Here is a 22026-nt window from a genome sequence, read left to right as displayed (position 1 = left end):
ATGTGAAGAGAACATGGAACCACAACATCCTATGACCTTGGGCATGTCACTTAACCCCAATTGCCCTGCCCTCCCCCCTCCAAAAAGCAAAACAAACAAACAAAAAACCCTGAAAAATAAAGCACCCCACCAGATTCCTTTCGTGAGACAAATATATCCTAATACCTAAACCAGAGAAAGATAAAACACAGGAAGAAAACTATTGGCCAATATCATTAGTGAACAGTAACTCAAAAATTTTAAATAAAATCTTATCAAAAACAGACTACAGTCACTTATCCAAGAAATCATTCATTATGATCAAGTGAGATTTATACCAGCGATGCAAGGATGGTTCAACATTAGGAAAACAATCAACATAATCAATCATATTAAAAACCAAAATATCTAAAACCACATGGTCATCTCAATAAATAGAGAAAAAAGCTTTTGTCAAAAAACAGAACCTTTTGTGCTAAAAAAAGAAAAACATACAAAGTATAGGCATAGAGGGACCTTTTTTAATATTATAAAAAGTATCTATCTAAAACCAAAAACAAGCACCAAATGCAATGGAAATACACTAGAACCTTTTCCAATAAATATGGGAGTGGACCAATGATATCCACTCTCCCCACTACTGTTTGACATAGTTCTGAAAATGCTAGCATTAACAATTAGACAAGAGAAGAAAATTAAAGTCATGAACATAAAGAGGAGATAAAACTAATCCTATGGGGGTGGCCAGGTAGCACAGAGAGTAAGAGCACCGGCTCCAGTGTCAGGATGACCTGGGGATCAAATCTGGGCTCAGATACTTAGCACCACACCCAGAAATAACTGGCCATGTAACCTTGAGCAAGTTACTTAACCCCGATTGCTTAAAAAAAAAAACTAATCCTATGTCTTCATGTTATGGTGGTTTACTTGGAAAATCTTAGAAAATCAGAAAAAATACTAATTGAGAGAGAAGTTAATAGCTTCAGCAGAGTTACAAGCTACAAAATTCATCCTTGAAAATTAACAGTATTTCTGTATAACAATAACAAAATATAAGAATTAATAATAGAGAGGGAAATCTCATTACAAAGAACTACAAAATGCATAAAATATCTAGGGATGTTTTACCAAAGAGATTCAATTACAAAATATTCTTTAAAGAAATAAAAATTTAAATAACTGAAGCAATATTCAGTGCTCATGGCTAGGTCACGCTAATATAATAAAATGACAATACTACAAAAATTAATTTGTTTCTTTTATGTTCTCAGTTTTGTTAGCATATACGTATGCATAATATGTTCTGATTATTCTTTTTATTTCTTCTGATTTTCCTGTGATTTCACTTTGTTCACTTGCTATTTTATAGATCTGATTTTCTGCTCTTTTTAAAAAATCAAATTAGCTAAGGGTTTATCAATTTTATTGGTCTTTTCAAAGAGTGAGCTTTTAGTTGCATTTATCATGTCTATGGGTTTTTCTTTCCAATTGACCTATTTCCCCCTCTAATTTTAATATGTCCTCTTTTGTGTTTATTTTAGGACTGCTTATTTGTTGACTTTCTAATTTTCAAATTCATATTCAGTTCATTAATCTTTTTTCTATTTTGTTAATGTGATTTCCCCCAAGGACTACTTGAGCTGCATCCCAGATATTATGACATATTGTTTCATCATTCATCATTTTCTTTTTTTTTTTTTTGAGGGGGGAAGGCAGGGCAATTGAGGTTAAGTGACTTGCCCAAGGTCACACAACTAGTATGTCAAATGCATGAGGCCGAATTTGAACTGAGATCCTCCTGACTCCAGGGCCAGTGTTCTATTCACTGTGCCACCTAGCTGCCCCTCATCATTTTCTTTTATACAGTTTTTAATTATTTCAGTGATTTGTTCTTTGACCTACTCATTATTTAGGATTTCGTTATTAAATGTCCATTTTGGTCTATATCTTTTTTTGTGATCCCTTAATCCATTACTGTTTTTATTGCATTATGATCTATAAAGGATGTATTAACTATTCCTGCCTTTTTACATTTGTTTGCAATACTTCTGTGCCCTTGTACATGGTTACTTTTTGTAAAAGTTCCATGTGGTGCAGAGAAATATGTTTGGTTTCAGGTTTTTGGGTTTGTTTGTTTTTGTGCTGCCTCATTTAGAAGAAGCCATAAGTCTTTTAACTAGCTTCTCCAGGATTTTGTTCACTTCCTTTTTGTTTTCTTTTTTGCTCATCTTTCTTTTAGACTTATTCAAAACTGAAAGAGGAATATTTAAGTCTGCTTTTACTATCATGTTACTGTCCACACTTTCTTGTAGCTCAGATAATGTTTCCTTTAAGAATTTGAATACTAAGACATTTTGAGAGTATAAGTTTATTACTGACATTAGTTTGCTGTCTATGGTTCCTTTTTAGTGTAATATAGTTCCCTTGTTTGTCCCTTTTTATTTTTTGAATGTTTGTTTTTGTTTTGTTAGTTTGCATGATCCTTTCTGTCTACCCTAGAGCCTCATTCTCCAATTCCACAAGTTGGAGCCAGGGTTTCCATAGCATTGGAAGATGGAAGGGGAAATGAAGGTGTGGCAATAGGTCCTTTGGTCTGCTAGTGCAGCCTAGATGCTGGTATTGTGGGGTGTGAGGGAGGGGTGCTGAATGAGCTCTGTATTGGTGAGTATCAGTTCATAGGTTGTGGGGTTTTTTTTAATCTTCTTTTGGATTTTGCTTGTCCTAGACCACTGAGACAGCTATTGTTGCTTTATCTTTGGCATATAATTTCTGTTTTGGAGAGGTTTGAGAGGTCATGGGGATCTTAGAAAATTTCTGTGTCTCCATTTTGTAGCTCACATGACCTAGAAGATGCTGTCTCCCCCTTTTAATTGATTCAGCATACTACTTCTTTTTCCTCCTCCCACCCCACCCTGCAACCTCACTGCTGTCTTAGGGATGGGGAAGGATCAGGAGACTACCTAGTGCCAAAGTACGGAACCTGTAGCCTCAAGATTACATGTGGCACTCTAGGTCCTCAAGTGCAGCCCTTTGACTGAATCCAAACTTCACAAAACAAATCCCCTTAATAAAAGGATTTGTTTTGTAAAACTTGGACTCAGTCAAAAGGTCACACCCAAGGACCTAGAAAGCCACATGTGGCCTCCAGACCACAGGTTCCCCATCCCTGGTATAGACTCAAAGGAGTGACTGCTGTTGACCTACTCCCTACCCAGCTCTGGCCCCCCTCCCCCTTATTACACTTGCACTAGCAACTTTGTTGGGCTGTGTTGAGGACAATCTTTTCAAACTACTAAGTACAACAGATATGAGATTGTTATTGTTGTTTTTGTTACTGTCATTAATATGGTGAGGTTTACCAGATGCCCCTGTTCGTGGATGGCTTTGCATCAATTGCTGCCAATCCTGAAAATATTATATAATGGGTCCTTTTCAATGAGATCCAGAGCCACTCAAAAGAGAGTCAATTAAATAATTTGCACAGAGAAAGCCAAAGAGATGAAAACCAGGATGTAGTATGTTATCATGGAAAGAACGCTAGATTTGGAGTTAGAAGTCTGGAATTCAAATCCTGGCAGCTAAATGACTCATCAGATAGAATGCTAAGCCTGGAGTCAGGAAGATCTGGCTTTAAAATCAGACTCAGACACTTACTTAGCTGTGTGACCCTGGGAAAGTCACTTAACCTTTGTCTTCTTCAGTTTCCTCAACTGTAAAATGGGGATAATAACAGCACCTACCTCCCAGGGTCATTGTGAGGATCAAATGAGAGCATATTTGTAAGGCTGCTGGTGCACAGTAGGCACTTAATGATGCTTATTCTTTTTCTTCCTTTATCACTTATTTCCTGTGTGATCTTGGGCAAGTCACTTAACTTCTGTAGGCTTCAAATTTTCTCATCTGGATAAGATGAACAAGATGACCCCTTAAGTCCCTTCCAGTTCTATCTAAATCTCTGATCCTATGAATAGGGCATATTGCCCAGAATATGCCAAGCAATTAGTCGGGCAATTCATTAAGTTAAATGATTGACACATATATCTTATACAGATATTGAAAATGAACAGTCAGGTTTTAAACTGATCAGAGGTCAAATAGACTACATAAAATTTTGGAAACTACATGATTGTAATTGTCTTAAGTTGCTCCCTGCTGCCCAAACACATCATTAAAAAAAACGAACAAACAACCCACCAATATTCTCCCAGAGACGCATATAGAACAGTGAATCATGAAATGGGAGAAGAATCAAAACTATAGGAGATCCAGAAGCAATGTAGAAGTGCACAGGGTGTTGCATCTAGGCTGCAGCACATTATCAAAGGTGACTTTCCTGCAAGAGTTGGCATAAAAAGGGTATCACCTGGAAATGATTGGTACCCAGAGGGAAGATAACCAATAACAGCCTGGGTAACCAGAAAGCATCCAGAGTCCAAGGAAGGCCTCCAGAATAGGTGACCAGGCAGGTGATGGAGGTGGCTCCCCCTGCAGCCCTGAACTGATCCTCTCTCTAAGAAGTTCAAGAATTACACAAGCAAGATAAGGATGAAAACATGGACCTTTTGCAATAGCGTTACTATCTAGTTGTACAAGAGGCAGCGAAGAGGCTCAATGGCTAGAATGCTGGACTTGGGGAGTCCGCAAGACCAGAGCTCAAATTCTGCCTTAGACGTTTACCAGCTGGGTGATCCCGGGCAAGCTCTCTCAGCCTCAGATTCTTCAACTACAAAATGAAGATTAAAGAAGGCACCATGTATGTCAGTGGAAATCCTTAGAACGGATAAGGTGGCCGGGCGAGATGCTGTCTCGCATTCGGAAAACTACGAGGTCCACCAGCCCACTGAACCAATCAGACCAGGGATCCCTAGCTCCCTGATAACGTTCTACCATGCTCTCGCTTCCTCTCCAGAAACTACACCCCCCACAATGCTCCTCACGTCCTTTGGCTCCGGTAGGCGATGCTGATTGGTCCGAGGCTTCAGTTACCCCCGCCCCTTCCCCTAGGCGAGGCTACTTCCCATTGGCTGTGCTTGGGTGCACGTGGCGGGGTGGTGATCCTGCCGCGACTACTTGGAGGTAAAACTTGGGGCTGGGGCTGGGGCTGGAGCAGGGGGTACTCCTCTGCGGTACTCTTATCCTCCACCCACCCCAACTAGGCTCGGCTTCCTGGGTCCTGGGATGAGTAGGAGTATGTCTCGTTCAGTGCTGGGGCTTTAGGGGAGGAGATAGCCCAGTCTGGGTGGACTCTACCGAGAGCTTCTGCGGGAGGGCGGGCGTGAGGTACAGGAAAGAGAGTTAGGTGGTCGATCTATCCCCTGGCCTCCTAATGGAAGAGGAGGAATTAACAGAGGCTAGGGGAGCTGGTCCCCAAGATCCCTTCCAGCTATGGTGAGCTAGGATCTGCACCGTGCTGGAGGAGGCAGTCCTGAGGCAACAGGTAGGAAAGACGGTCCCAGTCTCTTGTATGTGTCCCCAATCCCCCCTTCCCCCCCCCCCCCCCTCCCAGGTGAGCCGCATGGCGTCCCCTCTGGAAGCAGCGGAAGTGGCGCAGGAGTTCGTGACCTTTCTGACCCATGGTACCCCGCCAGACGTCCAGGCTGAGGCAGTCCGCTTTGTCCTGAAACTGACGGGGTCCGAAAGTGGCCGGTCACTGCTGGCATCACAGAAAGGGCTGCTGCAGGCATTGGCAAAACTCTTAGAGGCACCTCCTAGGGCACCGGCAGGGGCAGTGAGAGATGCCTGGCGGGCGCTGGTGAACCTGTGTGCAGAACCCAGTATCCATGACTCTCTGCTGGCAGCATTGCCTGGGCTCCTTGTCCAGCTGCTGGCCAGGTCCCTAGCCCCAAACTGGCCCTGGGCTGGAGAGGCAGCAGCTGCACTGGCCAACCTGACCCGGGACTCAGGAGGGCCCGTTAGGGAGCTGTTGGAGGAGAGTGGCTTGGAGTCTACCAGCGAGGAGGCAAATCAGGAACCCATCGTGGCTCGGCTTGTGACTGCCTTGACTACCCCAGGCTATAACCCCCATGCCCCACTCCACTACCTGGCATCACTGCTCTCCAACCTCAGCCAACTACCAGGAGCACGAGCCTTTTTGCTGGATCCAAACAGGTAGGGGAAGAGGAGGAGGAAAGCTGAAAGTTGAATCGTTGGAGCAGGTTGGGGAGGAGGTGGGCCCCTGTGGGTGTTTGCTGGGAAAGTGTCCTGTCTAAGAGGTAAGGGTAGGTCTGCAGTTATTAATTTAGACTTATATTGGTGCCTTCCCCCCACCCTGCTGAGCACAGCTGTGCTTACAAAAGTTGTTTAACAAAGGTTTGTAAATTGTGTGGATGTGTTGGGAGGTAGAAAATGTGAATTACTGAAACAGGAGATGAATGCCTCTTTGTCCTGAAGGAGCATCCTCTGTCTTCCTAGGTGTCTGATTCAGCGTCTCCTGCCCCTCATCCACTGCCGAGACTCTGCTGTTCGAAGGATGGGGGTGGTGGGCACGCTGAGGAATTGCTGCTTTGAGCACCGTGAGTAGCACTGAGGTTTTAAGGGAATCAAGGGAGGAGGGGAAGGGCAAAAAGGAGGATCAGGGTCGCTCATAGGATCCCCGTTCCTCTAGGTTTCCATGAGTGGCTCCTGGGTCCCCAAGTAGAGCTGCTTACCTTCCTGCTGATGCCACTGGCTGGCCCAGAGGAGTTCTCAGAAGATGAGATGGATCGTGAGCAGGGCTGGTGGTGGTATTGGGGATGGAGATGGGGTGTTTCTGGGTTCTTTGTTAGAACCCTGATAATCCTGAGTGTTAGAACTAGGAGGAGTTCTTAACCACAATGAGTAACCCCAAAGAAGTTTGGAGCAGCTGGGTGGCATGATAGATATAGCTCTGGGTCTGGAGTCAGGAAGACCTGAATTCAGATCCAGCCTTGGACACTTACTAGCTGAGTGACTGACCTTGGGCAAGTCACTTAACCCTGTTTACTTCAGTTTCCTCATCTGTAAAATGGAGATTAATAATAATAGCACCTACCTCACAGGGTTATGATAATCAAATTAAATATTTGTAAAGTGCTTAGCACAGTACCTGGCACATATTAACCACTCAATAAATGCTTATTACTGTGGTTCCCTCCCTCCCCCCCCCAAAAAAAAGAGGGAAAGTAAGACCCAGAGAAGATAAGGGACTTGCCCGAGGTCTTTTAGTGAGCCAGAGTCAAAGGCTGGACTGGAACCTTCGTCTTCTGGCTATTGGCTAGACCCCTTGTGTCCCTGACATGGGAGACTTGGGGTACATCCAGGAAGTCAGATCCATGGCCTCCCCAGGATTGCCAGTAGACCTGCAGTACCTGCCCCCAGACAAGGAGCGTGAGTCAGATGCTGACATCCGAAAGATGCTCATTGAGACCATTATGCTGGTGAGTCTGGCAAGCCCTAGGGACCCCAGGGCTCTGCCTGCACTCTTCCCCTGCCTGGTGAGACTGGGTCCCCTAATCTTCCCTGTCTCCCTGTAGCTCACAGCCACAGCTGCTGGACGGAAGCTGGTAAAGGATCAAGGGACTTACCTAGTGCTTAGGGAGCTACATGGGTGGGAACGTGACCCTAATGTTCGGCTGGCCTGTGAGAAACTCATTCAGGTAAGTGGGAGGGACAGGAGTGGTCTAAGAACTCATCCTCCTCTCTGGAGGCTTTTGTGTGTTTCTCTACCTTCCCCTTACTCCCTACCCTCAAGTCAGTAAGATCTGAGTGTTCTATCCCATGGCTGATATTTTCTTCCAAGTTCTATAATCAGGTCTGAACCCCTTAGAGCAGATCTGCACAACATATGACCCGTCAGCCACTTTGCATGGGCAGTATATTATGTAGGCCTGTTCTATATCCTCCATATTTTTCACAAGTCAGGCATATGTTGTGGCCGGGCAGTGCTTGGGCCATATGTTGTGTGGACCTGCCTTAGAGCAGTCAGTCAATAAGCACTGTGCTAGGCTCTGTGTGTTCAGTGACTAAAATTAAACAGTCCTTACTTGTGAGGATCTTATAGTCCAATGGGAAAGACAACAAGGACACATACAAATATAAAATGAATATACATTTGTACCAAGTTAAATAAGAGATGATTTTTGGAAGTAGGGCACTAGTAGTTATGGGATCAGAAAAGGCTTCAAGAAGTGCTTAAGCTTTGACTTATGGAAGAGGTTATTTGCAGCAAAGGTGAGGAAGGAGTTCATTCCGATTATGGGGGAGACAGTGCAAAAGCATATTGAGAGATGGAAGAGCAAAGAAAAGATGGGATCAGAGAGTGTGAGAGGGAGTCTTCAGTAACCCTGGAAAGATGGGTTGCGACTAGGTTATAAAGAGTTTTAAAAGCTATACAGAGGCCCTAGAGGTAATAGGGAGCCACTGGAGTTTATTGAACAGGGGAGTGACACAGTTCTTAAGTACTTATGGAAAATTACTTTGGTAGCTCCTTGTAGGATAGACTGGAATGGTAAGAGACTTGCGTCTGGGAGACTAATCAGGGAGAGATGATGAGAGTCTGAACATGGGTGATAGCTTTGTGAGTGGAGAAAGGGGGTATGATGCAAAACAATGTAAAGTTAGAATAGGCAGAATTTGGCATCTCTTTCAGTACGTGAAGTGAAGAATAATGAGGAGTCAAGGAGGTTAACCTCGGAGACTGGAAGGATGGTGCTGCCTTTTATCGAAATAGTGAAGTCTGAAAGTGGGGAAGGTTTTGAAGGAAAGATGAGTCCAGTTTTGCATGTGTCTCTGGGACACCCATTTTGAAATGTCCACTTTGGCATAGGGAATGAAATTCAGGTCAGAGGTGAGAATATGAAAATGTAGATATGATTCATAGATGTGAGTCATTTTCATAAAGATGATTAAGCTCTTGGGAGTTCTTGAGGTTCCCAAGAGAGAGAATGTAGAGAAGACGACATTGGGGAATGTTCACAGTCAGGGAGCATCATATGTATAATGAGCCCCCAAAGGAAGCGGAGGAGAGGTCAGACAGGAGAGCAATGTCATGAAAACACATGGAGGACAGAGTGTCCAGGAGGAGAGGGTGGCCAGCACTGTCAGATGCAGCAGAGGTCAAGAAGGTTGAGGAATGAGATGAAATCATCAGATTTGCCAGTTAAGAGGTGGTTGGTAACTTTGAAGAGAGCAGTGTCAATGGAGTGATGAACTTGGAAGCCAGATTGCAAATGTTTGAGGAGTGAAGTGAGAGGACAGGAAGTATAGATTTTTCTAGGAATTTGGTTGACAGGAAGGAGAAATGTGACAATTATCTGAGGGGATGATAGGGTCCACTGAAGGGTTATTTTCTTTAGGAGGGGGAGAGAATTGGGCATGTTTGAAGGCAGTAGGGGATGAAGGCAGCCAGGAGATAAGAGGTTAAAGGAGAGATCTGCTGAAGAATATGGAAATAGAACTAAGACCATAGTTATGGTAGAGAATTTGGTCTTGGCAAGGAGAAGAGCCATTTCATTGTCAGAGACTTGGGGAATAGAAGATAGAATGGGGAAGGATGTCAATTGCTTTTGAGATGAAAGAGAAGGGGAGGAGGGGGCTTACATGAAATGGTCTCAAATTTTCTCAGTACTGTAAGAGGTGAGGTCTGCAGCTGAGAGAGGAGAAAGGGGACTTGTGGGAAGCTTGAAGAGGGAAGAGAAGGTTTGGAACTTCTGTGAAGAGATAGGGAATCAATGAGGGAGGAATAAAAAATTCTGCCTCGCTACAATGGACCCAGCTGAGTTTGAATAACATGAATTTATAAGGTATTTGGTCAGCATTATTGAATTGAATAAGAATGGAGACTGGCCTGAGGACAGAGGTTTGGCAAGATATATGTGCTAATGGGATGTGGGACAGGGGTAGGGAACCTGCAGCCTCAAGGCTACATGTGGCCCTCTGGGTCCTCAAGTGGGGCCCTTTTACTGAATCCCAATTTCACATAACAAATTCCCTAATAAAAGGATTTGTTCTATAAAACTTAGATTCAGTCAGAAAGCTGTACCCAAGGACCTAGAAGGCCACAGGTTCCCCACCCCTAAGGAGGGAACCCTGGGACCGAACCCTTGAGTCCCTCCTATGCCAAACACTGAGCTACCAACCTGGGGCCAGGGCTGAGTATCTCTTCTGAGCACAATAACTTGTCTTGATCCTTACCTGGCCCCAAGCCCCGCCCCATAAGGGGTGACTCTCTTGAATACTGGAAGACAGCTCTAAATGTCTAGGCCTTTTCCCTTACCCTGACCCATTTTCATCCCCTCTACCTCCATGTTGCTAAGTCCTAAGCCTATAGCCTAAGTCTTATAACTTGGTGGGAGTCCCCAGCTTGTGCATTATGTCTCTAGGCCTAAACCCATGAGATCACCTTTTCCCTGTGCCTGGGCAGGTGCTGATTGGGGATGAGCCAGAGGCGGGCATGGAGAACCTGCTAGAAGTGAGTGTTCCCCCAGATGTAGAGCAGAGGTTGCAACAACTCGACCAGCAAGAACAGCAGGAGCTTCAGCAGGAGCAAGAGGCAGCTGTGCAGGCCTCTCACAAGCTGGATAGCTTGGGACCTAGCTGATTTCTCCCCAGACTGGGGCTCTGGACCCTCCCTATCCGCCTTGTTCCTTGACCACAGGGATCTTGTGACTGGTAGACACACTTGAGGTTGGTGTCCTGGCTGTTGGTCTGCTGTGCTTGATAAACCAACCTTCTTTCTCTTCAGTCTTTCTTTCTTTGGGTGGGCAAAGCCTGGACTCTGTCAGTGTCTACCTATGGCCTCTGCCTCCCCACTTCAACTTGATGAGAATCTGGTAAAGTAACTCCTGCCCCAAGCCAGGTGTTAGGAATGAACTTTGTACACCTGTGGGGTGCTTACAGTTTAAGGTATCCTGTAAGGGTGTCCAAGTCCCCTGGAATGAAGCTGTCATAGTGCACCTTCAGGCGCAAGACCATTGGCTAGGCCTGTCTCCGAGACATCCCATTCTTTTGGAGAGCTCTTTGAGTCAGAAAGTTTTTCCTTACCAGAAGTTGGGATTTACCTCTCTGTACCTTCTCACTATGTATAATGCTGCCCCCTCATTCCAGGGCCAAGCAAAGCAAGGCTTATTTGTGACACCCCTTTGAATATTGTAAGACAATTCTAATGTTATAATTGCTGTTGCTGTCTTCCCCCTCCCCACCTGGTTTCTTTCACCAGTCCCTATGTCATGGTCTCCAGACCTTTCACTATCCTGGAAAACCTACACTTCTCAATTCATCCCTTGTAAAATACAGTCCCTTGTAAAAATATGGTGCTCAAATCTGAACCCCAAAGGTGGTCAAAGTAGAGGAGTGGACAATAGGGCCATTACCTCCCTAGTCCTGAGCACTGTGTGCCTTTATCAATACAGCCCTCCATGTCATGCTTTTGATTTATATTCCCAAATCTTTTTTACACACACTGTTGGCTTAAATCCATGCTTCTTCCTCCTCCCTCTTCCCTCCTCCCTCCTCTGTGTGGTTGATTTTTTGAGCCCAAGACTAGGAGTTTACATTTATTCCTATTAAATGTCGTGTTGATTCAGTTCATTCTTCCAGCCTTTTCAAATCCCTCTCAGCCATCATCATCATCATCTCTAAGTCGGATCGACATTGCTTCTATGACTTCATCTAGATTATTGGTTAAAAATGTAGAACAGCATAAGACCGAGAACACGAGCCTTCCCATAGTGACCAGCATCCCGTTAGTCATTGCTCTTGGTCTGGTGGTTCCAGCTGGTTTGAATCTCCCTAGCTGTGTTTTTGTCCACCTCAGGTTTGTCCATAAAGATAATGTGAAAGACTTTGTAAAGTGTTTTCCTGCAATCCGGGCATAATTCAGGGGGTCTCAGAATTTTTCATGAAGTTTTAAACTCAGTAGAGCTTTAGTAGCTTAAAACTTCATGAAGATTGTTGGGATCCTCTGTACTATGTCTTAACCTTCTCCTGACTTATCAGTTTAGTAACCCTCTTGAAAATGGAAATGAGGTTAGTCCTACATAACTTTTTCTGGGTGAACTCACGCTAGTTCTTGGTGCTTACTACTTTTCTCTCAAGTACTTACAAAATGAAGTGCTATTAGAATAGGAGAAAATCACTTCTAGCTGAAAACTTTGTTGATGGCTTCTTGGGAGGGAGGGCAGTTTTGGTTTGTGGAGGTCCATCTAAGGGACCTTTGGTGTCCATTCCTACTATTCTCTGATTCTCTGAGGAAGTTGCATGTGAGCTGTGCCTATATCTGATTAGAGCCTTCCCAATGTTAGAGGGAAACTGCCTCTCCTTTCCCTACTATTGTACCCCCACTTCCTGGCCCAGGATAAGACACACAGAATGCCATGTGCTGCTTCCCACCAGCCCTCCCCAGAGACATCTCCAGCAGCTCTGACAGAATAAATACTTTATCTGGCCCCTGTCCCCATTCCCCTTACCCAATCCAACCCCTTCCCTTCCCTCAGTTGACCAGGCGATGCAACGGGGCTTTCCGAATCACAGACATGGAGTAGAGGGACATGATCTGCTGGGAAGCGCTGGGCCTGGCTAGGCTGCCCCCTGAAGGGCCCTGGGCCCTCATTCCTCCCCATGATGGCAAGCTCCCAGTCTTGTGGAAATTAGGCTTCAGGCTGGCCAGTATGCTTGGCCGACCTATTGATGGAGGGCGAGTAGGTGGGGATGAAGGACCAGGACCCGGACCTGGACCCAAAGGCTGTGCCAGCTGAGGAGATGGGAGCTGGAGGAGGGAACTGGGTGGCTGGAGCAGGGCCGATGCTGACAGCTCACTCGTTGGGGCCTGCTCAGGGCTGGGCTCAGAGGGTCCCTCAAGCATCCTTATGGTTGCAGGGGTCAGTGCTCCTGCTTCCTGGTCCTGTGGTTCAGATCCCTCCAATTCCTCTATAACACAGAGTGGGAGTGAGGGGCCCCCCAGGGGTAAGAGGGTCAAGGTTAAGGAAAGGAGGGGCCTAGGGAAGAAGGATTTGCCTTTTGGGAGGAGGAGCTACAGGAGTAGAGGTACCTCAAGAGGTTCTGACTTGGAGGGGAAGAGGGCATCTGCTGTGGGTGGAAGGGAGTTCTAGCTCTGGGCTCAGGAAATGAGGGTATGGAAGAAGTTACCTGATGCCAGCTCACCCCTCAGGGCTTTCTCCTCAGTCCCTGGCGTAGTAGTGAGCACATTGTGGAACAGGGCATGGGATGCAGGCAGCATCCAGCAGTGGGAAGCCACCTGCTGTAGGCCCAGCCGGGCTCTTGGCCGCAGCCGGAGCAGACCCTGGATCAGGTCCTGGCACTCTGGGTGAGAAGTTGGGGTGGGATGGGGAATGTGGACCAGAAAATGTTGGGGTGGGGGTGTCATGCCTTTGGCAGGATTGGCTCCCCTTTTACCCCTGGCCTCCCTACTTCCATGCCACCATCATCACTCTGGCCAGTCCACACATTCCTATGTACCTCCTCCTGCCCCCAGCTCCCTGCCTCCAACCTGGGTGGCCAAGAAGGGGAGGACTTAGGAGCTAGAAGAGACATTAGAACCTTTTCTAATTCAGTTCCCTTACTTTACTAAGAAGGAAAACAGGTCTAGAAAAGAGGAGTGTCTTGCCCCAAGTCATATGGCTACTAAGTGGCAGAGACGGAATTTAAACTAGGTCCTCTCACTCTGAGTCCATTAAAACCAGGTTACCTTGGGACAGGCTGGGCTGGAAGGCCAGACTCTGGCGCATAAGGTGCAGCATTTTATGGGGTTGTCTCTCCTTGAAGGGCAGCTTCCCTGTCACCATGGCGTAGAGGATCACGCCACTGCACAAGGGACAGACCTGTCGTCACCATCGTCCCAAGCCCCCTATTTTTACAAAGAGCTTTCCTCCAAACAACCCTGTGAGGTAGGTATCGGAGCAGTATTGCCCCTAATTACAGAGGGGAAATGTGGAACTGGAGAAAGCCTAGGGTGCTGATGCTCAAGGGCACATAGCTGGTGAGCCTGGGCCTGGAGGAAAACTTGGGGGCAGGGCCCTCTGCTTCCACACCTACTTTGGCCTTACTGACTTACAAAGGGTTTTCCTCACAGTGGTGACAGTCTTGCAGGTATTTTACCAAAGCGCAGAGGTCAGTCACTTGCCCAAAGTCACACCACCAGGGTTGGAGCCAAGATTTGAACCCAGGTGCCTGAGTGGGCCAGATGACTTCTAAGATCCATTCCAGTCCTGAGTCTGTGGTCCTATGAATGGGTTCTTTCTACTTGATCCTCCCCCTCATCTCTCACAGTCCTACTAGGGCCACTTCCCTGCCCCTTCCTGGGGCTCACTCCCCAGCCATTCCCCTGACCCCACCCTAGGCTCTGGAGGTTCTGTCTCTTGTTGAGAGACCTTGCCCCTTGCATGGTTCCCTTCCCCTGGAGCTTTTTCTCCTGCACTCTTTGATTCCTCCAGGCCTTCACAGTCCCATTTTTTGTGGGACTTGCTTCCCTGCTCCCTGCCTGACTTCGAGGTTTGCACCCCTGCTCCTTGCCGTCCTCCCTTGGAGCTGTGATCTTGAGGCTCTCCCCTGCCCCATGCCCTCTCCTGGGCCCCCTGGGCCCCATTGGTTTGTCACTCACAGGCTCCACAAGTCGGCCTGTTCCCCATTGTACTTCTTGCTCATGAGGATCTCAGGGGCTGTGTAGGCCACAGAGCCACAGAATGTGCTTAGCAAAGAATTCTTCACTGCCGTCCGATTGGCAAATCCAAAATCTGAGTGGGGAGCAGAGATGGGGCAGAGGAAGGTTTGGTGAGGATGATTCTGAATGATGACAGCTCAGGGGATGAGGAATAGGGACTGAAGATGGGCTGCTTCAAGGGGAGACGTCTTCCTTGACCTTCCTCCCCAATATTTATCTCTGTTAGAGGTTCTTCACCCTTTTTGTGTTCTAGGCCTCCTTGGTAATCTGTTGAGGCCCAGGTACACTGTGTCCAAATATATTTTAAATTCATAAAGTAAAATACAAAGAAAACCAATTATATTGCAATAGTTGTCAAAATATTTCAGAAACCTTGCTCTTGGGCTAAGATTGCATTATGGGGTAAGAGCCTGAGATCTGTGCTATGGTCAAGCTCAGTGAATACTGATGACAGTAATGATACTTGGAGATATGGGAGTTTTAACCTCTATTGGAGAGAGTGTCACAGGAACTCAACCTGGATTCCCCCCCCCCCGGCCCAGGCCATCTTAGCTCAACCTCTCTCTAAAGGACATTTCCCTCCCTGACAACTGGTCGTCCAGTCTTTGCTTGAAGACATCCAGGACTGAGTAACCTCCAGATGTTACTTTTCATGATGTTCCATTTTGGGTCAGTTTGTGCTTTATGTTGTGACAGAATCCAAAGAGGAAAAGATGTCTCCAAAGGGGAGGAGAAGGAGATCTTGTTGCAGTGCTGGGAAAGCCTAGGTGGGAGGGGGCTGCCTTTTGAAAAGGCTGCAACAGGAGGAGGGTCTTACCAGTCAGCTTCACAAACCCTCGATCATCCAGCAGGATGTTCTCACACTTTAGATCCCTGCCAGGACAAAGAGGAAGGGAGATGGAGGCAAGGGTGAGGTCAGGAGTTGGGGTTGGCTAGGAGTGGAAGCCAAGGGCAATGATGAGGGTTAGGCTTAAGACCAGGTGTCAGATCTGATGGTGGATAGAGAGGGGTTTGAGCCGCTAGGTGGCGCCATAGTGCACAGAGTGCCAGACACTAGCCTTGTGACTAAAATAATGTGGAGAAGGGAATGGCAAACCACTTCAGTATCTTTGCCAAGAAAACTCCAAACAGGGTCACATAATGTTGGACATGACCAAACAACAACAGAATGGTATCGAGGATGGGGCAGGATCCTCCCCTTTGATGCTGTTGTCTGTCCTCTGACTTCTCCCCGGGGGACTTGGCCCTACCAATGAGGCCCTCTCTCATCCTCAGTCTTTCCCTAAAGAATGTCTCCTCCCCCAGTATATAAAATTGCCAGTGTAATCTTCCCAAGGCATGTCTAGCCATGTCACTATTGCCCCTAAAACCTCGATTACTCCCTCCAGGGGAGCAGTTTCTGCCTCTAGGATAAAGGACAAACACCCCCCCCCCCCCCCCATTTAGTAGATGCCCTCCAGATGGTTGTGAGGATCAAATGAGATACTTTTAAGAACTTAATAGTGCCCAGCATGTGTGGCAGGCACTGTGCTAAGTGCTTTACAATTATTATTTCATTTGATCTTAACACTGGGAGGCTGGTGCTATTATCCCCATTTTACCAATGAGGAAAATGAGGCAAACTGAAGTTAAGTGATTTGCCCAGGGTCACACAGCTAGTAAGTATCCGAGGTCATATTTGAACTCAGGTCTTCCTGACTCCAGGCCAAGAATCCCTTTTCCTTATCCCCCTTCCCCTCATTAAAAGCCTTCCACAATCTTGTTCTGACTCTTCTTTTCTCCTTATTTTATCAGCCTCATCTTCTTATGCTCAATGTTCCAGCCAAAATAGGCCATGAGCTTAACATTCCATCAGCCTTCTGCGTGACATGCAAGCTGTCCCTCTACCTCCTGCACTCCACCTTTCAGAATCCTTAGCTTCACCAAGGCCCATCTCAGAGACCATCTCCTCCATAAACCCTTTCCTGGTTTCTCCTATACCCTCCTGTATAGTTGTGCTCCTTGAACCCTTTGAATTTATTTATCTGTATCCATAGAGGATCCCCACCCAGGACACTATGAGATCCTTGACCACAGAGATTATTTTGTTTAGCATAGTGTCTGAGACATAGGTAGGACTTGGGGGCTGGGGCTGCTAAAGCTCCTGTTGAACTGGGAGTGTGTGTGGAGGGAAGCCACATTGGGGCTGGCAGATGGAGCCTGGGGCAGCTGGGGGTGGCTCCCCTCACCGATGCACAATGCCCACGTTGTGGCAGTGGGCCACAGCACTGACAAGCTGTCGGAAGAGCCTCCTGGCCTCTTCCTCCTCCAGACCGGGGCAGCAGCGCCGATCTGATGTGGCATTGATGTGTTCCAGGAGGTCTCCTCGGGATGCAAGCTCCAGAACGAGGTATGAGCGCTGGCTGTTCCGGTATGTCTCATAAAGCTGAATCTGTATCCCAGGGGACATCCATCCCCCTTAGGCCTCACCCTGGTATACTTATGGGAGGTGGGCCAGCCTGAACCCCAGGTGTTAGAGGAGCTGGGGTGCTCAGCCTTGGGGGATTGGGGAGAAGAGGTCTGAGCAGGGGCCCTTAGGGGTTGAGGTGAGGATGTGGTGGCTTCACAAGAGCTGGATCCCTGGAGATGGGAAATCAGTGTGAAAGGAATCACACTCCCTCTTCCTCCCCTCCCTGGGCCCACCACATTGTGTGCTTACCACATTGAGGTGCTTATAGGTGGCATTGAGTGAGTAGATCTCTCGGGGAAGGAACTTCCGGGAGTATTCTATGGGGGCTTCAGCTGTAGATATTATCTTAATGGCTACCTGTTGGGGGAGTGGAGTGAAATAAAGGAAAATGTATAGAATAGGCCCCCCAGAACCTTGAGACAGGGTCTGGCCTGCCATCCTGAGATCAGCAAGCTTTCAGGGAAGAGCATTCTTAAAGTGTCCTCAGTCTGTTTTGCAAAATCTGGCCTTGGACACTTAACACTTACTAGCTGTGTGACCTTGGGCAAGTCACTTAACCCCAAATGCCCTGCCTTCCCCCCTCCAAAAAGTCTGTTTTGCAGTGCCTGGCCCATACTAAGTGCTTAATAAATGTTTGTTGATTGACTGACTGACTAATAAGGGGGAGAGATAGGACCTGTCCTTGTGGAACCCTGTACCTTCCATCCTCTTCCTAGTTTGCTTTCAGGAGCTGCCTGGGATAGGTAAAGCCCCCTTTCCTCTCACAGCCTTCAGATATTTCAAGGCGTCTGTCACGGCCCCTAAGCCTTCTCTTTCCCATGTTTAACATCCCCAGGTCATGGGATTTAGAGGTAAAGAACCTTAGAGATCAATACTCCTCATTTTATGGATAAAGAAAAGGCCTAGAGAGAAAGGGAGGGAGTTGCCCAAAGAAACACAGAAACAGTAATAGGGAATTTGAATGTGGTTCTTATCACTCCAAGTCCAGGGTTCTTTCCACTATAGCCTGCTTTTCTCCTAGGCAACTAGGTGATGCAGTAGATAAAGAGCTGGGACGGGAATCAGGAAGGCCTGAGTTCAAATCCAGCCTCAGATACTTATTAGCTCTGTGACCCAGGGCAAGCCATTTAATCTCTATCTGTCTCATCTGTAAAATGGGGATAATGGCATCTACCACCCAGAGATATCATGAAGATAATTTGTAAAAGACTGCAAAACTTAAAATGCTATATAAGGGGCGGCTAGGTGGCACAGTGAATAGAGCACCGGCCCTGGAGTCAGGAGGACCTGATTTCAAATCTGGCCTCAGACACTTAACACAAAACTAGCTGTGTGACCTTGGGCAAGTCACTCAACCCCAATTGCCCTATCTTCCCCCTCCAAAAATAAAAAAAAAATGCTACATAAATACTAGCTACCACTTGTTTTGGCTGATACTTTCTTCCATCTGGAAAACCCTTTCCATGTTCTAAGATAGTTACCATGTCCCTCCTAAGCCTTCCCATCTTCAGTCTAAAACAAGTATAGTTCCTTCAGCTAAACTACATGTGGCATAATTTCATGGCCACCCCCCCTTACCCTCACCATCTTGGTCACTCAACTGAATATTCTCTGATTGCCCAATGTCCTTTGTATAATGGGGTTTCCAGAACTAGCCATGTTGCTTCAGAAAGGATCTGACCAAGCAGAATGAGACTCACCTCCCTCTCTTAGGACAGCTTAGTTTTCAAGTCTAAATGTCCTATATTATTGTCATCTGTTAGCCCACTTGTAGGCACCCGGTAGCCTCAGAGTAAAATAATGGCTAATGGCTAAATGGACTTGAGTAGAAAATAGGTTGGGCAGCTAGGTGGTATAGTGGATAGAGATCTGGGCCTGGAGTCAGGAAGATTCATTATCCTGAGTTCAAATATGGCCTCGAAAACTCACTAGCTGTGTGACCCTGGGCAAGTCACTTAATCCTGTTTGCCCCAGTTTCCTCATCTGTAAAATGAGCTGGAGAAGGAAATAGCAAACCACTCCAGTATCATTGCCAAGAGAGTCCCAGATGGGGTCATGAAAAGTCGGACACAATTGAACAACAACAAGAATGTAGGGACATGATTGCTGCCTTTAAGTGGCTGAAGATTTGTCTTAAAGAACAGGGATCAGGCTGGGTCTGCTTGGTCTAAGGAGGACTGAAGTACAAGAAATGACTGGGTGAAAATTTGTGGAGAGGTGGACCAGCCTGCTGAAAGGAAAAAAGGGCCATTTACATTAGTGGGTCCCTTAGTACTAGAGGTCTTCAAGTGGATGCTGGATGTTTGGGAAAGAGTGATAAAGGGTATTCCTGTTCACTTTGAATTAGATGGCCCCTGAGATCCCTTCCTGTTCTTGAGATTATATGAGAAGAGTTAAGCCCTGATGGAAGCATTGGCTGACTTCATAGATTGTGCTGTCCCCTTTTCCCCACTTCCATGGCCCTCCATTCTTTGTCATCCCACACTCCCTATCACCTAGCCACTCACCATAGTGTGGCGCTTGGCTTGCAGGTCAGAGGACAGCTTGTAGTTTTGACGCATTCTCTCATGAGTGGCATAGCCCAGGTAGACTTTGGAGAAAGCTCCTGAGCCGATCTTCTTAGAGGAGAGCAGATAGCCATTGTCTCGGCACTCCTGCACCTGATCCATGAATGCCCGCCGGTTTGAATCTCGCTTGCTGCTACTCTTCATGATGTGGCTGGAGATCCAGGGGAGGTGGGGCAGTTGGCAAGCTCACCTGGTCATAGAGAGAAACAGGGTCTCTCCCACAGAGAGACCGGGGTTAGAGCCAGTGCATGTGCAGGAGGTTGGGGTGAGGGGGGACAGGTGTCCCAGAGGTAGGTGCCACCCCAGGCTGTCCACTGCGCTCAGGGGCAAGGACTAGGCATTTGCAAGGACTGAGTTCTCTGGTTGGGAAGGATGTGCTACTGCAGCGTTGGACTGGGTATGGGGTGGGGAATTCTAGAATAGAAGCTGACTCTGCAGTTCTGGAACCTGAGCCTGCATTGTCCTTTCCAGGCTGCTGCCTTCTGTGTGCTCCTGTCCCTCACCCCTGCCAGACAAGATTGTCTGGAGGCACGTCCTTCTCTGGCCCACACTTGCTCTCAAGTATGACCCAGCCGCCCAGAATCACAGTCTCAGAGTTGGAAGGGCCTTCTGTGGCCGGATCCATGCTTAATGGTTACCCTGACTGCCTCTGCTTGAAGACCTTCAGGAATGAGGAACTCATCCCACTTTGAGGCTGGCAATTGCACTTTTGGACAGCTCTGATGATCAAGAAGCTTTTCCTTTTATGGAGCCCCACTGCAGCTTTCCCTCTTCTCTCTTCATTTAACCAATTAAATCAGTTAGTCAGCAAGCATTATCAAGCACCTACTATGTATCAATGACAATGCTAGCATTAGGGATAAAAAGACAAAAGTGAAACAGTCCCTCCCCTCAAGGAACTTCTATTTTAATCAAGGAGGCAGCAAGTGTGCTGCATGTATTTAGAGCTAGAAGAAACTTTAAAGACCATAGAGGCCTCCCTCCCATTTTATAGATGAGGAAACAGACACAGAGAAGTTAAGTGACTTGCCCTGAGCCACACAGTTAATAAATATTTGAAGTGGGATTTAAATTCAGGTCTTCCTGAGTCCAGATAATATATTGCTACTATATTTTGCATATGCTTCAGATAAAGTATTTTCTTGTATGTATTCTGTATATGTCCTAGTACATACAGAACAAATCTGAGGCATCTATAAGTATACAAGGCACATCTAATTATATGTAGACTAAATATGAAAAGAGCCAATAAGAGAGAGGGATGAAAGAATTGCATCACCAGTTGTGGGGGTCAGGAGAGACTTTGTGTTGGAGATGGTACAAGTCTATTCTCTTTTTCATATGGAAGTGGTTATCATATACCTTTCCTCTCCCCCCGACCCCCCTCAAAGTCTTGTGCTTCCTTCTCTAGACTAAACCTACCCAGTTCCTCAGAATTAGGGTTAGGCTTAGGAATATCTAGGATGGGTTAGTTCCTGATACTAGCTTCCAAACTCCTCACCATCCTGGTCACCCTCTTTTAGACACAGTTGAGTCTGTCATGGGATCATTGGTATAGAGCTAGAAAGGAGTATAGAGGTCACCTACTCCAATTCCTTCCTGGTTATAGACAAAGCAACCAATGGTCAGAGAGAGTGCCTAAGGATAAATATACTATAAGTAACAGCTTGGATTTGAACATAGGTCTTCTGACTCCAGATACATTCTTTCTAATGTTCCATGGTACTTTTCAGTGTTAAAGACCTGCCTAAAATGTGTTACCCAGAACTGAACACCAGATATAAGGTGTGGTCTGATTAGGCCAGGGGATAGCAGGAATAACTATACTATTATAGGTGGTGCAGTTAATAGATCACCGGCCCTAGAGTCAGGGGGACCTGAGTTCAAATGCGGCCTCAGACACTTAACACAAAGACTAGCTGTGTGACCTTGGGCAAGTCACTAAACCCCAAATTGCCCTCCAAAAAGCAAAAAAAAAAATTCTTAACTTGACCACCAAATGGCATGACTTTTGTAAATCATAATAGAAGAAAAGGAGAGAATGGTACATGAAACTATTATGTGAAGCTCTATTATATAAAGCTTATTTTCTTTTTAAGTATGTGATAAACACAATGTATAACTTTCAAATTATTCTGTCTGTGATATTCTCTCTCTCTCTCTCTCTCTCTCTCTCTCTCTCTCTCTCTTTCTCTCTTTCTCATAGACATTATCCCTCTCTCACCTACCCAAAGCAGCTACATGGTACAGTGGATTCTAGAGTGTGGGACCTGAGTTCAAATCTGGCCTCAGACACTTACTAGCTGTGTGACCTTGGGCAGGTCACTTAACCTTTGCTTCAGTTTCTTCAATAGAAAAATGGTGTAAGGGTTATGGGATTTAAAGATCTTCCATGCCCC

General features: G+C 46.4%; 2 protein-coding genes across 3 annotated transcripts; one reads left to right on the top strand and one right to left on the bottom strand.

Annotated features, from left to right (window-relative positions):
* The first annotated feature begins 4976 nt into the window (after positions 1 to 4976).
* Positions 4977 to 11518, top strand: HGH1 (HGH1 homolog). Of its 2 annotated transcripts, none has more exons than XM_069097038.1 (7): positions 4977 to 5055; positions 5486 to 6087; positions 6391 to 6491; positions 6584 to 6682; positions 7282 to 7373; positions 7470 to 7592; positions 10358 to 11518. In XM_069097038.1, the coding sequence occupies exons 2-7, from the start codon at positions 5495 to 5497 to the stop codon at positions 10532 to 10534; spliced, it is 1185 nt and encodes a 394-aa protein (XP_068953139.1). In that variant the 5' UTR covers positions 4977 to 5055; positions 5486 to 5494; the 3' UTR covers positions 10535 to 11518. The 2 variants fall into 2 exon arrangements, with proteins under 2 accessions (XP_068953139.1, XP_068953140.1); XM_069097039.1 differs by having other exon boundaries at positions 5044 to 5167.
* Positions 11519 to 12064: 546 nt separating this feature from the next.
* LOC138168048 (testis-specific serine/threonine-protein kinase 5-like) lies at positions 12065 to 21673 on the bottom strand. Its single transcript, XM_069097040.1, is given in 9 exon segments — positions 12065 to 12892; positions 12894 to 12927; positions 13080 to 13254; positions 13640 to 13755; positions 14552 to 14684; positions 15429 to 15484; positions 16840 to 17042; positions 17310 to 17417; positions 19568 to 21673. Coding segments are annotated over 9 exon segments (1497 nt in total). The 5' UTR covers positions 19772 to 21673; the 3' UTR covers positions 12065 to 12424.
* Between the last annotated feature and the right edge of the window lie 353 nt (positions 21674 to 22026).

Source organism: Petaurus breviceps, unplaced genomic scaffold (genome assembly GCF_028583685.1).
Source record: "Petaurus breviceps papuanus isolate PSGF00001 unplaced genomic scaffold, PetGlider_PUasm1.0 350, whole genome shotgun sequence".
Taxonomy (NCBI): Eukaryota; Metazoa; Chordata; class Mammalia; order Diprotodontia; family Petauridae; genus Petaurus; species Petaurus breviceps.
The sequence above is the reverse complement of the archived record's forward strand: the minus strand, read 5'-3'. Positions and strand labels throughout refer to the sequence as shown.